We start from the raw sequence: 15,221 nt of genomic DNA on the forward strand, positions 1-15,221 counted from the left end.
ATCCCGTCACAAGCTGCTGTTCAGCTGGACATCTGACTACGGGAATATTGTTTACTGAATTTGGCTGGATATCCTTTGGCTGAGAAGGCAAAAAGCCATCTTTAGCATGGCTTCCAAAACCTGGCGCTTGAGAGCTTTGTACGCTGCAACCGAGCTTTTTGCAAGGCCTTGCCCTAAAGGGCTGGAGGAATCCACCTTTCTTAGTTGGATCGAAGCTTAGCTTTGAGCATTAGGTATAAAGGGATTGAAAGAGGCAGTAAATAGGAAATGTCTTAATCACCATGCCAGATTTTCCCACTTAACGTACAGAAGTGTTGGCAGGTGGGTTAGATTTTTACAATGCCATGTCTAAGAATGTGTCAGCTTTTCCTGTTTTTTTCTTGAATAGGCCCCGAATATGTCTCAAATGACGGCAATACTTGAAATTTTTCTCAAAATTGGATTTGGAGTGCCAACTTAAAATGTGCCCTCGGGCACCTAGGTTCAGACATCATGTCACTGTGACCTGTGCCCATCTGCATGTCTAGACTATAATTGAAGTTATGTGGCCAACAGCTTTGGCCGCATCTACCCTGAGATTTGTAGATAACTTGGGCATCATAAAGTATATTAAGTGGAAAGTTAGTACCTTCTGGGGAACTGCAGAAGTTTCCTTTTCAGCCTTACTTTATGTTTCAGGTGGCCTGTATTCAGTGATTGACTTCTTTATGCATGCGGGAAAAGTATGGGCCATTCATCCAGGAATAGCCAATGCCATCCTGATTTGTTCAAACTATAACTTCCATCAATCCTGACCATTGGCCATATTGGCTAAGGCTGATGGAGTTGGAGCCCAACAACATCTATAGGGCTCCATTTTGGCTACCCCTGCATTAATGAGCCTGTTTAGCAGGCAATGTTATTGCTAGTCCCTTATGAATGACCTTTCTTGGATCCTGCCAAGAAAGATACCTATAAACTGGCTTCTGGGGTAGGGGTGTCCACTGGGCAATTGCTTTTACTTGAGATCCTCATGAATTCTATTTTCCAGCAGATGCTACCCAGAACTTCTTGGGAGAGCAAAATATAAAATAAAATAAATATTCATCTAGGTGCCGGAGGGATAACTATGATGCTATTGCATCTGCAGTTATTCAAATCTCTCCTATTGCATTGGTGCAGTGTTTGACCATGTATGCAGAGCAGAAGAGACTTAAGTCTAGCGCAGAGTATGAAAAATGTAATATGGGTTATTGGGGTTCCCATTGAAGCACGTCCAGTATACAGTCTCCCCATCCCCTTGGTGTCCTGTGCAGATCCATTTCTCTTAAACAAGACCAAAATTATTCCACTCTTGTTTCCCTGTATGTGCCTCAGGATTGTAAACCTGTTACTGGGCAAAGAGCTGTTTGAAATCTGAGGAATCATTATCAGGGCGGGTGACCTCTGGGCCTCGAGATGCTGCTGAACTACAGTTCCCATGATCCTTGGCCATTGGTCATTCTGGCTGTGGATGCTGGGAGTTGATGTTCCTCAAGATTTGGAGGGACACAGGCTGCCCACACCTGTTCTGAGCAGTGTTTCCAATGCAGAACATTGCTTTTTGCAGGTTCAGATACATGTGGATAGAAGTTCTCTCCTGTATGGAAGTAAATCTTAAAAATCTTGTACAAATAAGACACTCAGTTTTGATCAGACATTTCACATGCACAGGGGAGCTAAATTATGCTAAGGTCAAGTCATTCTGTAGGTTTTATTATTCCAGCGGGGTCTTGTTTTTAATTTGTAATGCACCTAGCACAATATTAGGCTCTTAAAAACACAAAGCTTTTATTAGTACATTTTAGCCTTCATCTTGTCAGATTAACTCCTTGCAAATAGGCAGCCTGGATTTAAGTTTGTTTAAATATCTCTCGGGAATAAAACTATATAAACGATACACAAATATTTAAAACTTTGTTTATCCGGGACAAGTCTGTGGCCTAAAATATCATTCGAGGAAAACCAAGTTGTTGCTTTTAATGTCTAAAAGAGCTTAGAAAAAGATGCATTAGCTGAAGTTAGGTTATCTGATTCCTCCTAATTCCTAATGTTTAAACAGCTTTTGTCTTTTGGAAAGGCAACTTCTGCTCTGCCTAATTACTGGCAATAAAAAGTAAGTAAGCGATTTAAGACTTACGGAGTGTTCCAGTTGGAGGAAAGTATAATTAAAGTTGGCGAGGTCCTTGTTTCCTTTAGGAAATAGAGACTTTAGAAAGGTTTTAAGAGACACTAATTTTTTATTTATTTTTTTAAAAAATGTAGCTTGTCTGTGTTAAGCTCATGTTCTGAGTGTTTTAACTAAATAGTAAGCTGTAAAGAGTGCATGTTCTCAAGGACACTTTTTAAAAACAACATCTCAAGGGATTTCCCTTCCCTTTTGCTAATTATAGACCCCTTCCATTTTGCACTCACACTTTAACTGCTGGTGCACAAGAGGTAAGGAGGAGTTCAAAAGGAAGATGGATCCAAAGGGAAGGCCCATGCATTATATATCCATGGCATTTAGCTTCAAAGCAGTCATAATTAGACTCTTAGTGAAAAGGGTGGGAGTTTCAAAGTGATCTACACCAGCCTGACTTTGATACAAATGAAGTACTTTGAACTGAAAGTCAAAACTTTTTTTGGGGTGGAGTGAAGCGGGGGGGGGGGGGGGGGGAGAAATCGGGCAATTTGGATTTCCTGTTGGGTCTAAGGCTATCCTAAGAATGGAGCAATTACTTTATTTTATTTTATTTTGCTAGAGTCCTAGTGGGATAGCGTTTTTACTTGCTACCCACTTTTAACTCGAAGCTGTTTTGTAATCAAGCTTAACTGCTGTTTCAGTGTTTTCCTTGGCCTGTAAGGATGATTTGTCTTAGTTTTTCTGGCCCGCCTGAAGCCCCAGCGCAACGGACTATCAGCTATAGCCTTACAAAACAGATACATCGTCTCTCGCTCACACTTCCACATGCCTTGTCTGAACCCAGCAGCACTTTTAAGAATAAAAACTTAAAAATGACAAGGTCTTATGCAGCATTTGCACAGCATTTGCACCCTTCCTCTCCTCACCCCGTGTTTCCTTCTGCCAGACAGGCTCCACAGGGCCTCCCAACCTCCTGGAGAACATTTTGAGGGCACATAGGGCACTGCTTAGGAATTTGCACTGCAGAAGTTGGTTGCAGGAGTGGAGCAGCAATGCTGGTTGCAACCCACTGCTTCCAAAAGATGCGTAATTTTTAATTTCCCCTTTATTTGTAGATGTTTTCTAACTGGCTGCAGGGGATGGTGCAGTGGGGCTGCACCGCTCACCTTAGCTCTATCCGGGATGAGTTGCTGCAGCAGAGGAAGGGTTCGGCTTTGGCAAGGTTGGCACAGTGCAGATGCACTGGGGCAGCCAATTCTGCTGGCAAATTTGCACCGTGCCAGCCTCATCACTGACGCACCCCTCTCCATCTCACTATACTGCATTGACTCAGCTCCATGGTGGTTGGCTTCATGTGCAGCCCATTACACCATCCACTGGTAATATCTGGATTTTTTTTGCTAATAAAGCCATAGCAGAGCTAGTAAAAAAAACTCAACAAACTCTGACAAGGAATGACTGGCCCCCTCCTGGGGTTGTAAGACAGCTGAGCTATGTCCCCACAAACATCATGAAGTTGCTCAGCTTATTTCTGAACCACAATGATGCTCAGAAATAATCCCCTGTCGGTGATAAATAACTCCAGGGACATCCTACTCTTCCAGTTATTTGGTTTATTACTTACTGTTTTCAGGCCATGCATATCTGTTTTCCTCTAATTCTGCAGCTGATTTGTTATGACCTAATGCAATGACAATAAAACCATTATTTACATTTACTTGAATAGTGTAGTTTTATCTGTGTAGACGCAGGACACATCACCCGGTGAGCTTCCTACCACCCCGTTTGGCATTATCATTTGAAACGGACATGCAGGAAGTTGTCCCTCCTAAGAATAGAATAGATATCGTTTGGGAGAATCATCTGCCAACATAGCTCAGCCCCAGTGTGAACTGCACCTGTCATAAGAGCAGAAGAAGAGGCCTGCTAGATCAGACTAGGGGCCCATGTAGTCCAGCAGGCTGTTCCCACAGTAGCCAAACAGATGCCTATGGAGAGCCCCAAAGCAACAGCACTCTTGCCACTCATGCATTCCAGCAGCTGGCAATCAGAGGCCTCTGGCAGTAGATTTAGAACATAGCCACCATGACTGGTATTATTCATGGTTATTCATCCAATGGGTCTCAAACCCCAAAGATAGGCTCTGGCGGATTGAGCAGACGAAACCATCAGTAGGTCCAGTGGTCAAGAAGGTGGTTTCTACATGTGCTGTAGAGGGAAGTGAGGGGCAGATGGGGCTTGTCAACGTGGGAAGGCATCCCATCTAGGAGAAGGAAACTCAGATCCTAAACCTCTGCTGCCTTGCGGGATACCTTCAGGAGACAAAAAGGCTAAGGAGTAAACTCTGCACAAATCTGGAGTGGAGTCCCTAAGGTGTTTGGGTGGCACCTTGTAAGCCTTCTTTCTTTCCTGCAGCCAAGCTGGTGTCAGATGAATTGCTTGTGTTCCTTTGGACCACATCAGTGAGGCCAAGAAGGGGGTCTTGTTGCCTGGGCAGCCAGGACCTCCCTACAAACTGCCCAGGCTTGCACCCCAGGAAGGTCAGTTTATTGCTATTAATGCAGTGGTTTGACTTCACCCCAGAAGTGCACTCTATTGTCTCTAGAGACAGATGGATGCCAACAATCCTCCAGGAATTTGTCTGGTCTTCTTTTAAGGGCATCCAAGTTGGTGTCCATCATTGCTTGGGGAGCAGCTTTCAGGGTGTGAAGGTTTGAGTGGCATATCTGCTCTCCCTTAGGGAAGACTAGGTATGTGGGGGTTTGGCAAGAGCAGTGTGGTGTGAAAACAGAATAGGCAAATAAGTTAGATATACATCCAGCACCTACCCCTAGTTGGCTTATTCTGTCCCAAAGGGAAAGGTCCATAACTTTCGGCTTTGCATGAAGAATGCCACATGTTCAGTTCCTGTCATCTGCCACTAAAAGGATCAAGGTAACAGTTGATGTAGAAGACTCACCTGCTTCTATGCAGTGCAGCAAATACTGTGCTAGGTGCACCCATCTTCGTGTGCCTCATCTATATGAGGTCCGGAGGGTGGCAACATGAGAACGGTGGCTTTTCTGCGGTGGCAATGCTCTCCCCAGGAAGGGTTGCCTGGTGCCTTCATTTCATATCTTTAGGCACCAGGCAAACACATTCCTCTTCTCCCAGCCTTTTGACTAATTAAACAATCTATGGCCTTTAAAAGTGTGTTGTTTTTGTTTGTTACGATGTTCTGTATTTTTTGTGTTTTTATGTTGTAAACATAACCGCCCTCAGATGAAAGGTGGTATAGAAATGCTATTATTATTATTATTATTATTATTATTATTATTATTATTATTATTATTATTTCTTATGAAATGTGAAAAGGGAGCTGGATACATGAAGTCTCTCAAGCTGGTGCAGCGATTCCCCCAAATTTCTCCTTTCCTCTTGTGTTTTCAATTGCTCATACCTAGCTTCAGAGGGTAGCTATGAAATCATGTTGAACAGTGTCCGCCAGCCCTCCCTAAATGTACAACCCCTGCCTGCTTTTTGTTCAGTTTCTCATTTAGCTTTATGACTAATGAGTCCCAAGCGTAAAGTAGCCAACACCAGTTCATGTTATTGGGTTTCCTTCATATGCCACTGCACGTCTTGACTTTAAGTGCTGCTCTCTTTCACTTTGCTTCAGTTTTTTTAAATGATTCAAACGTGTGTGTTTTCGCCTTTTGCTGTTTGGGTAGATCTGGTGTTGGGCTTGTGTTTTTGTTGGACTGCCACATCTTTGGATCCCTGCAGATTTTGGGGCTTGGAAAAAGTTGAAACTTACAATAAAAGACAAAATAAACAAGCCATCAAAGGGGGAAAAATTAAATCTCTGTTTATTCACCTGCATGTGAGACTAACTCTGGTCCAGAGCAGCAAGCTGAAATATTTCAGATATTAAAAGACTTGACAAAAACAAATTTAGTTTTCAATATTTGAGACATAAGTACATGGCAACAATGTGCAGGTTGTAGTTAGCGGGATACATGGAAGGGTGTGGGGAGTAGTGATGGAAGAAGTGGAAATAGGCAAAGGCCAATAGTTATTGGTAATGCCAACCAGGATATAGTTCCATGTATATAGAATTATAGAATCTTAGAGTTGGAAGGGACCCGCAGGGTCATCTAATCCAACCCCCTGCAATACAGGAATCCCAGCTAAAGTATCCATGACAGATGGCCATCCAACCTCTGCTTAAAAACCTTCAAGGAAGGAGAGTCCATCACCTCTTGTGGGAGTCTCTTCCACTGCCAAATAGCTCTTACTGTCAGAAAGGTTTTCTGAATGTTTAGTTGGAATCTCCTTTCTTGTGACTTGAAGCCATTGGTTCAAGTCTTACCCTCCAGAGCAGGAGAAAACAAGCATCCTTCCTCTTCCATGCGACAGCCCTTGATATATTTGAAGATGGCTATTCTATCTTGCCTCAGTCTCCTCTTTTCCAGGCTAAACGTACCCAGCTCCTTCAGTTCCTCATAAGGCTTGGTTTCCAGACCCTTGATCATCTTGGTTGCCCTCCTCTGCACACGTTCCAGCTCTGCATACCTTCCTGCACACGTTCCAACATCCTCCTTAAATGGTGGTGCCCAGAATTGGACACAGTATTCCAGGTGTGGCCTGACCAAGGCAGAGTGGTACTATTACTTCTCTTGATCTGGACGGTATACTTTGGAGACATATATTTGTGTGTCTTCCCTAGGCGTGTGTGTGTGCAATTAAACTTAGTTGTAGTGACAGCCAGTGCATTTCTGAACACTTATATGTCTCTGACATTGACAGGCACAAGCCTTATACCCAAGTGTTTCCAACCACCTCAGGAAACACACATGCTGTCTGCAACAAATGGCCCAGTGTGATCTTCACCTCACTGCAGGAGTGCTCCTGTATGTATATCCATGCCTTCCTGTAGGATACTATAAGAACTTAAGATCCCTGCTGAATCTATCTAGTTCAGCATCCTCTTCTCTTTCTTAACTCTTTCTTCTGCTTGAAGACTGATAATTGATTCATTGGAAAGATAATACCATGCCCCCCTTTGAACAATGGATAGAAGGCTTGACTACTCCTGCAACATACAGAGAGATTGCTTTTAGACATAGATTGTGTGTGGACAAATATAGTGATACAGTCATACATCGGGTTGAAGTAGCTTCGGGATAAGTATTTTCGGGTTGTGCGCTGCGGCGACCCAGAAGTAACTGAGCGTGTTACTTCCGGGTTCCACCGCTCGCACATGCGCAGACGGTCAAAATGACATCAGGCACATGCACAGAAGTGGCGAATCACGACCCGTGCATGGGCACACGCGGGTTGCGTTTGTTCTGGATGTGAACGGGGCTCTGGAATGTATCCCGTTCTCATCCAGAGGTACCACTGTATTTTGAATGTATTTTGAATGCGGGTGGCACTGTGGGTAAAAGCCTCAGCGCCTAGGGCTTGCCGATCAAAAGGTCGGCGGTTCGAATCCCCGCGGCGGGGTGCGCTCCCGTTGCTCGGTCCCAGCGCCTGCCAACCTAGCAGTTTGAAAGCACCCCCAGGTGCAAGTAGATAAATAGGGACCGCTTACTAGCGGGAAGGTAAACAGCGTTTCCGTGTGCGGCTCTGGCTCGCCAGAGCAGCGATGTCACGCTGGCCACGTGACCCGGAAGTGTTTGCGGATAGCGCTGGCCCCTGGCCTCTTGAGTGAGATGAGCGCACAACCCTAGAGTCTGTCAAGACTGGCCCGTGCGGGCAGGGGTACCTTTACCTTTACCTTTTATATGAAGCACAATGACTTCTTACTAATTTTATACTCGTAAGAACAATCATACTACTTATTTACCCATGCTCTACCAATTGAGCTATTCATAGCCATGAATAATGGGGTAAATACAGTTCTGTGTTAAAAATGAAGACGGAGGAAAGGTTTTTAAGAATGGGTTTGTTGTCAGGAAACCGATTTGACCTGTCTTTCTTTTGCAATGGGTTGTCCTTCAAGTTCCCAGTTGAAAGTGTTAAGTGAAGATAGGTACAAGGTGGGCCATGGAAGAAAGGTTTTAAAACACATCAGCCCCTGGGAATCAAAACAGTCTCCATTTCCCCCCTTCCTTGTTTACAAAGTGACACTTCCTTAGAGGTGTTCACACATTACGTTCCACCAGAGTGCTCTCTCTGTACACAAATAGTTAAGCCGTGCACTCATAAAAGCATTCACATGCAACATTCAACAAGTGTACAGTCTGTGTACCTGTGTGCACAACAGTTCAGATGTTAAAAAAGTAGTGTACGCTCTGTTACAGAGACGTGTACGTTTGTTTATTTTATTTCATAAAATTTATATACCGCTTGATTGGGGGGGGGGGCTCAAAGAGAAGATAGTGCGAGAGAATGACAGGCCAAGTGTTCAAGGAGAGTACAGAGGCCTGGGGAGAATATTTATGGTTGGCTACAGAGAACTGGAATATCAGCTCCAGGCCTTGGGTTCTCTCATCCTGCCACAGCACATGCCCATTAAGCAAGCGGTTGTCTCATCTTCAGGCCCTTAACAGGCAATGCTTTCCAAGCTGCATTAAGTAATGTTCAAAATGCGCAAGAGCCACAGAAGAGCTACATGCGGTCTGCTGTTAAATAAGCATTAGAAGCCAGTAATCCATAAGCCTTTATTTTTGCAGCTTCTGTCTTTGCTCATTAGTCTTATCTAATGCCGGCTTTAATTTCCACTGATCTATTTATGCTAGAATTTCACTTAATAAACCTTGTATGGATTAATCTGGTTGTCTTCTTGGTGCACATCTTAAACTTTTAAGACTTAAAGGATTCTCCTTTCAAGACCCTGGCTGATCCAAAGTCCCATCATAAGATAAAGATTTCTTGGAGGGCTACCAAGAAGTTGGGATATAGAAGTGAAATTGGTGGTAGGAAACTCTCAAAAACAAGATCTAAACTGGCATGTTTATGGCCCAGAAACATAGTTGGAAAGTCATAGTCCTTTGCTGCTCTTACCTCCCCAGCAACTGGTATTTAGTGGTTATGGAAGTTCCATATTGCCATCATGACTAATAGCCATTGGTAGACCTGGCCTACAGGAATTTGTCTGCTTCCATGTGGAGCCACTTTCAGGTTCCATTTTTTGCTTGTTTTCCTTCTGAATATGTAACAGTGGGTTGGATCCAAACTTAAGTTCCGCCCCATTGAAATCAATGAGGAATGCTAGTTTCACAGGTGTAGATTTTTATTTTTGGCCATCTTCTAACTAGAAAAGAACAGGTTTTTTTTTTAATTACACATTCTTTTAAAAATATCACAAATGGAAAGAATGTTCTCTTAGTTTCAATTTTCAAATTAAATCCACTGTCCACTAGCACAAGAGCGTATGGTGGAGTTTAAAACTTGTGCTTTCCTGTGCTCAGCAACATTCTGCAAGTGCAACAAGAGATTAATTTAGTGCTACACCATATTATGACAGATTAATTGACCTCAAATTTAGACTGCAGATGCAGCCGTGGGGGGAAAAGATAGGCTTATGCTTAAGTAAAAACCACTTTCTTCCTTTGGACCCAATCCTTATTGTTGCTGCTCCCATTTGTACACAGGAAGCACACCACTGTCCACTGACTTTGCTTAAGTTGCTCTCCAACTTCATTTAGTATTATGCACATATAGTAATAATTTTTGGCTTGTTAAACTGTACCACATGGCGTGGGGGGGGGGAGTGAATGGAGCTTTCACTTCCAAAGCAAATTGGAAGTGCCTACTTCGCTATTGTTGGGACGCGGGTGGCGCTGTGGGTAAAAGCCTCAGCGCCTAGGGCTTGCCGATCGAAAGGTCGGCGGTTCGAATCCCCGCGGCGGGGTGCGCTCCCGTTGTTCGGTCCCAGCACCTGCCAACCTAGCAGTTCGAAAGCACCCCCGGGTGCAAGTAGATAAATAGGGACCGCTTACTAGCGGGAAGGTAAACGGCGTTTCCGTGTGCGGCTCTGGCTCGCCAGAGCAGCGATGTCACGCTGGCCACGTGACCCGGAAGTGTCTCTGGACAGCGCTGGCCCCCGGACTCTTGAGTGAGATGGGCGCACAACCCTAGAGTCTGACAAGACTGGCCCGAAAGGGCAGGGGTACCTTTACCTTTACCTTTACTTCGCTATTATGTCTGCTGAAGATCCCTGCCCTCTCCTTCAGTTGTTGTTTTTCCTCTATGCAGGCTTTTAAAGGGAAGATAAATATTGCCACATGCTTATTTTTGGGTTCTAATACTGTTGTTGTCGTCCTCTTCTTTTTTTAATTCCACAGCCAACTATGGACCAAATCCAATTTGCAAAGGCTGTTTGTCTTGCTCAAAGGACAATGGATGCATCAGATGTCAGCATAAGTTGTTCTTCTTTCTCCGAAGGGAAGGAATGAGGCAATATGGGGAATGCTTGAATTCCTGCCCGCCAGGGTACTACGGTCTGCGAGCCCCAGACATGAACAGATGTTCAAGTGAGTTTCCTTTCATGTTTCTTTTTTTAAAATCTGTAATTTCAAAACTAAGTTATTGGTGAGGGTGGAGGACATAAGACGATACTTTTGTAGACAACTCCAATACATTGTAGGCATTCCTTCCTAAAAGAAGAAACCACTTGTCTGGTCGCTGTGCTTTGGACACCTCTAAAGATTTGTTGTTGTTTAGTCATGTCCGACTCTTTGTGACCCTATGGACCAGAGCACGCCAGCCACTCATTTTACATGATGGTTCCTGAGATCAAGGAACAGTTTTTCATCTGGTGTTTGGATACTATCAGATGCTATTTTGAATCAAGTTGGTAGATTGAACCTTTCAAAACTGTCCTGTCTTGAACCACTGATGTCAGAAGTGCCTTGGTTCCTCTCCCATTTCTTAGAATTCCCAAGCAATTCCAAGTGCAAGCCTCAATCGTCTGTAAATTTATTATCCATTGGAACTTCTTTCTTCCCTTAGGTCCCTTCCAATGTTGTTGGACTACAACTCCCATCATCCTTGACCACTGGCCATGCTGTCTGGGGCTGATGGGAGTTGGAGTCCAGCAACACTGAGGGCCACAGGTTCCCTGCCGATGGGGGGGGGGGAGAGGTAATTATCGGAAACAAACCTCTTGCTTGGTGCACTTACAATTGTTTGTAAGTGTTCATACAGTGGTACCTTTGGTTACGTACTTAATTCGTTCCGGAGGTCCGTTCTTAACCTGAAACTGTTCTTAACCTGAAGCACCACTTTAGCTAATGGGGCCTCCCACTGCCGCCGCGCCACGCGATTTCTGTTCTCATCCTGAAGCAAAGTTCTTAACCTGAGGTAATATTTCTGGGCTAGCGGAGTCTGTAACCTGAACCGTATGTAACCTGAAGCGTATGTAACCCGAGGTACCACTGAATCTGTTCTTCCCAGTGCTTTTGTTCATTTTGACTCAAGAAAATCACCATTTTATAGTTCAATTTGGGAAAAATAAATGCAGTAAATGGACAAAGGTACAAAGATTCACAAAATGTTTAGGGGTATGCGCCCCCCTGTGTCCCCCCAGAAAAAAACGCCACTGGTTCTTCCCATCTCTCTGAGCAGAAGAGATACACCTGCTATCTGTTCTGTGCCTTGAGCTCTGATGTTGGGCAACTCCTGTTTAATTTCAATGGGAGCTTGCACAGTTTTGTGTTCTGAACTCATGATTTATGTTACCGTTTTATTTATCTTGGTTCTGGTGCTGAGTATGCGCTCATTTTTTGAAATGTCACTTTGACATGATGAATTAAATTCTCTTTCTGGAACTTCTTGCTTAACTTGAAATGCCCTTTTGTCGCTTCCAAGATAGTCCTGCAGTTCTCCACAATTCCCCACGCGCGTCAGTGGGACTTGAACTCGGGTAATTTTGTTCATGACTCTGAAGTAAATCCAGTTGTGTCCAGCGGGCCTTATGTGTACTTGTAAGTGTACTTATTATTGCAACCTAGCTCCAGTCCTTTTTCTTTGGTGTGAAAGTTTCCAGGTAAAGCTGTGCCTAGTTTGCATGCACTTTATGATAACTTCTCACAAAACTATTGAAATTCTTGGAAGTTTTCATGCTTTGATTTCAGAGCACAAAGTAGTCAAGCTCTCACACCAGCAGAATAAGTTTGGATACAAGTTTCCCTAAGTTGTGTGCACAGAACAATGCTGGCTATGCCACAGTTTAGCATTATATGCAAACAAACCCTTTATGTCTATGAAACTGCCTTTGGATAAATGTACTGGAGAAGAACTTGTCTTGAAATCTCAGGGTACGAGACTGCTTGGATTTGTATACAGTAGTACCTCGGGTTACAGATGCTTTAGGTTACAGATGCTTCAGGTTACAGACTCCACTAACCCAGAAATAGTAGCTTGGGTTAAGAACTTTGCTTCAGGATGAGAACAGAAATCGTGCAGCAGTGGTGCGGTGGCAGCGGGAGGCCCCATTAACGAAAGTGGTGCTTCAGGTTAAGAACGGACCTCCAGAACGAATTAAGTACTTAACCTGAGGTACTGCTGTACTCATAAATCTTGCCATCATGTTTGAGACATGGGAGTGAAATGCATGACTCCATTCAGGTGTGTCTTACTCAGAGTATACTCACTGAAACTAATAAGCATGATCAAAGTAGGTCCATTAATTTCAATGTGTCTGCTCTGAGTAAAACATAGTTAAGTACCACCCTATATTTATTTTTAGGAATTGTACTGATTGTTTTGTCTTTTAAATGCAAATAATGTGACCTAGTACAATAGCAGCAACATTATGCTTTGTATTATTAATGAAGCAATAATACACTTCAGTATTTCTCTGTGTGTTTTCCTGTTTCATCCCTAAATCTAATATAATCAGTAGTATAGTGTAATTAAACCATGCATCCTAAGAAAAAAAAATGAATGGATTTTAATTCTCACATTAAGCTTTTGTCTGTTTCCTCCTGAATATTCCATATTTTGGAGCAACCCAGCCAGATGGCCGGGGTATAAATAAAATCATCATGATCATCTGATTTGTTATACTCATTTTTTCCCTTCATTCCAGCTGTCTCAGCCCTCAAGTTCCTTTCTGTCTTTAAGCCAGTGGTGGCCTAACTTGGCCCTCCAGCTGTTTTTGGACTACAACTTCCATCATCCCTAGCTAACAGGACCAGCGGTCAGGGATGATGGGAATTGTAGTCCCAAAACAGCTGGAGGGCCAAGTTTGGCCACCACTGCTTTAAGCAGTAATGAAAAATCTGACAGTAGATGAGTCAGGATATACTGAAGCATAGTAATGCACTGTGTTGAACCCTTTACCTGTAATCCTATTTGCTGTTTGTGTCACCTGACTCCTGTTGAGCAACAGCTGCAATATTGGTGCCCTGGCTATCTGCAGCAGTGGCATTGGGGCTGGAGAGAAATATGAGTCTCTGCTGTGAGCCGCCCCCCAGTCAATGAAGGTTGGGGGGACCTTTGAAGATGGGAAGGAGTTAACCATGCTTTCCTGATTTAGCTAGTTCAGTGGTGGACCTCCAGATGTTGTTGGACTTTAGTTTGCATCATCCACGACCATTGGATGAGGCAGATGTGAGCTGGAGTCTTGAGGGCCACAGATTCTCTCAATTTGGTCAGTGCAGGTGATGTGATTCTCTTCACTTCCACTGCGCTGCGTGTTGGATGAGATCACCCAGTTACTGTCTCTTTCTTGCAAAGTACTTCTGGCAAATGCCTCCCCAGCTTCTTTTTAAAAGTTGTGTTGGTGGGGAGGAATCAAAGCTCAGTGGTAGGACATGCAAGTGGGATTCTCACTTCCTAACAGGAATGATTCTGTTCAGGGTTCCAGCCATGTCCTCCTCTAGGACACTCTAGCTTGTAAGAGGGTCATGCAAGGCTCAGTATTCTGGTTTTCTTTTCCACTTGCTAATTTTCACTTTGCATTTCATTGCTACTTAGCATGAACATGAGCTTTAGCAAGCTCTGGCACAGCTGCGAAGGGGAGATAGAAGGTTCTGCTTTCCTTTTAGATTAAGTGCCCTTTAAAAAGTCAGCTGAACCGTAAACAGTGATTGACCTTAACTATGATTAATGGCTGGCTTCATAAACCATGGCTTGAAGTTGGTTTGTTTCTTCTAACCACAGTTAAGATCAACCACAGTTTGTATGGATTCAGATGGTATGGCAAGCAATTGAAAACTGTGGAAGCTTCCCAAAGTGTCCTTATGGTCACCCTGAAGGGGGAGTTCGCCAGCATATGGGCCACTGCAGCTCATTCACAAACACTTAACTATGATTTAATATTATGTGTCCAAACCAGCTCACCATCTTGCTTTTTTAGCTCTGATATCTGTGGACCTGTTTTTGCTGTGTTTTTCTGTGTTATCCAATATGATCCTGCAAGTTATTAAGACCCTGCCCTACTATCTTTCATACATTTTCAAAATACACAAATAAATATGAAATTCTTCTCCCCTGATGTTGGATGCCCTTTCTGACTCCGAACATTTTTTTGTCTGTTGCTCTGACATTGTTTTTGCAGTTTAAAAATAGCTTTGGCTGCATTCAAAATCCCTACTGGTTTTTACAGAAGGGGGTCTTAGGCGAGTTCAGTGTAAAACGCTTGCACTCTGAATATCTTTGAGCAGAAGAAGTCTTCGACCTTTTCTTATTTCTGGAACATTTTTGCATCTGCAATAGAAAAGCGCTTGAACCTGTGTATCTTAGGGAAAATGTTAACATGGATTGAAAAGTGCCACTCTTGCCAAACACAACACTATGAATGCCACGCAGCTCAACGCAGCAGCTCTAAAATTATGAAAAAAAGGTGCATTTTCAAATCTAATTTTCTTCACTAGCTATGAGCTAGGCATCTCAAATTTGCAAGACTAGAGTTGTTTTTTTTCCTGGTTACAGTGTGCCATGTAATTTCATCTCTAAAGTTGCATACATGGATTTATTTATTTATTTTTGCCAGATGGAAGAAAACTAATCACCCTCTAAAGTAGGCGTAGCCAGCGTGGTACCCACCAGACTCTGTTACAGCTCCTCCTCATCCCTGATTGTTGCCCATGCTGGCTAGGCCTGAAGGGAGTTGGAGTCTGGTAATATATGAAGGGCATCACAT

General features: G+C 43.5%; 1 protein-coding gene across 2 annotated transcripts in view; it reads left to right on the plus strand.

Annotated features, from left to right (window-relative positions):
• The window catches only part of RSPO2 (R-spondin 2), a 106,380-nt gene that overhangs the window by 49,788 nt on the left and 41,371 nt on the right, over positions 1–15,221 (plus strand). For both annotated transcript variants that reach the window (XM_028736292.2, XM_077932769.1), the window contains exon 3: positions 10,417–10,605. In XM_028736292.2, the coding sequence (XP_028592125.2) occupies positions 10,417–10,605 (189 nt within the window). The remainder of the gene's footprint in view (positions 1–10,416; positions 10,606–15,221) is intronic.

This window comes from Podarcis muralis, chromosome 8, assembly GCF_964188315.1.
Source record: "Podarcis muralis chromosome 8, rPodMur119.hap1.1, whole genome shotgun sequence".
Lineage (NCBI taxonomy): Eukaryota > Metazoa > Chordata > Lepidosauria > Squamata > Lacertidae > Podarcis > Podarcis muralis.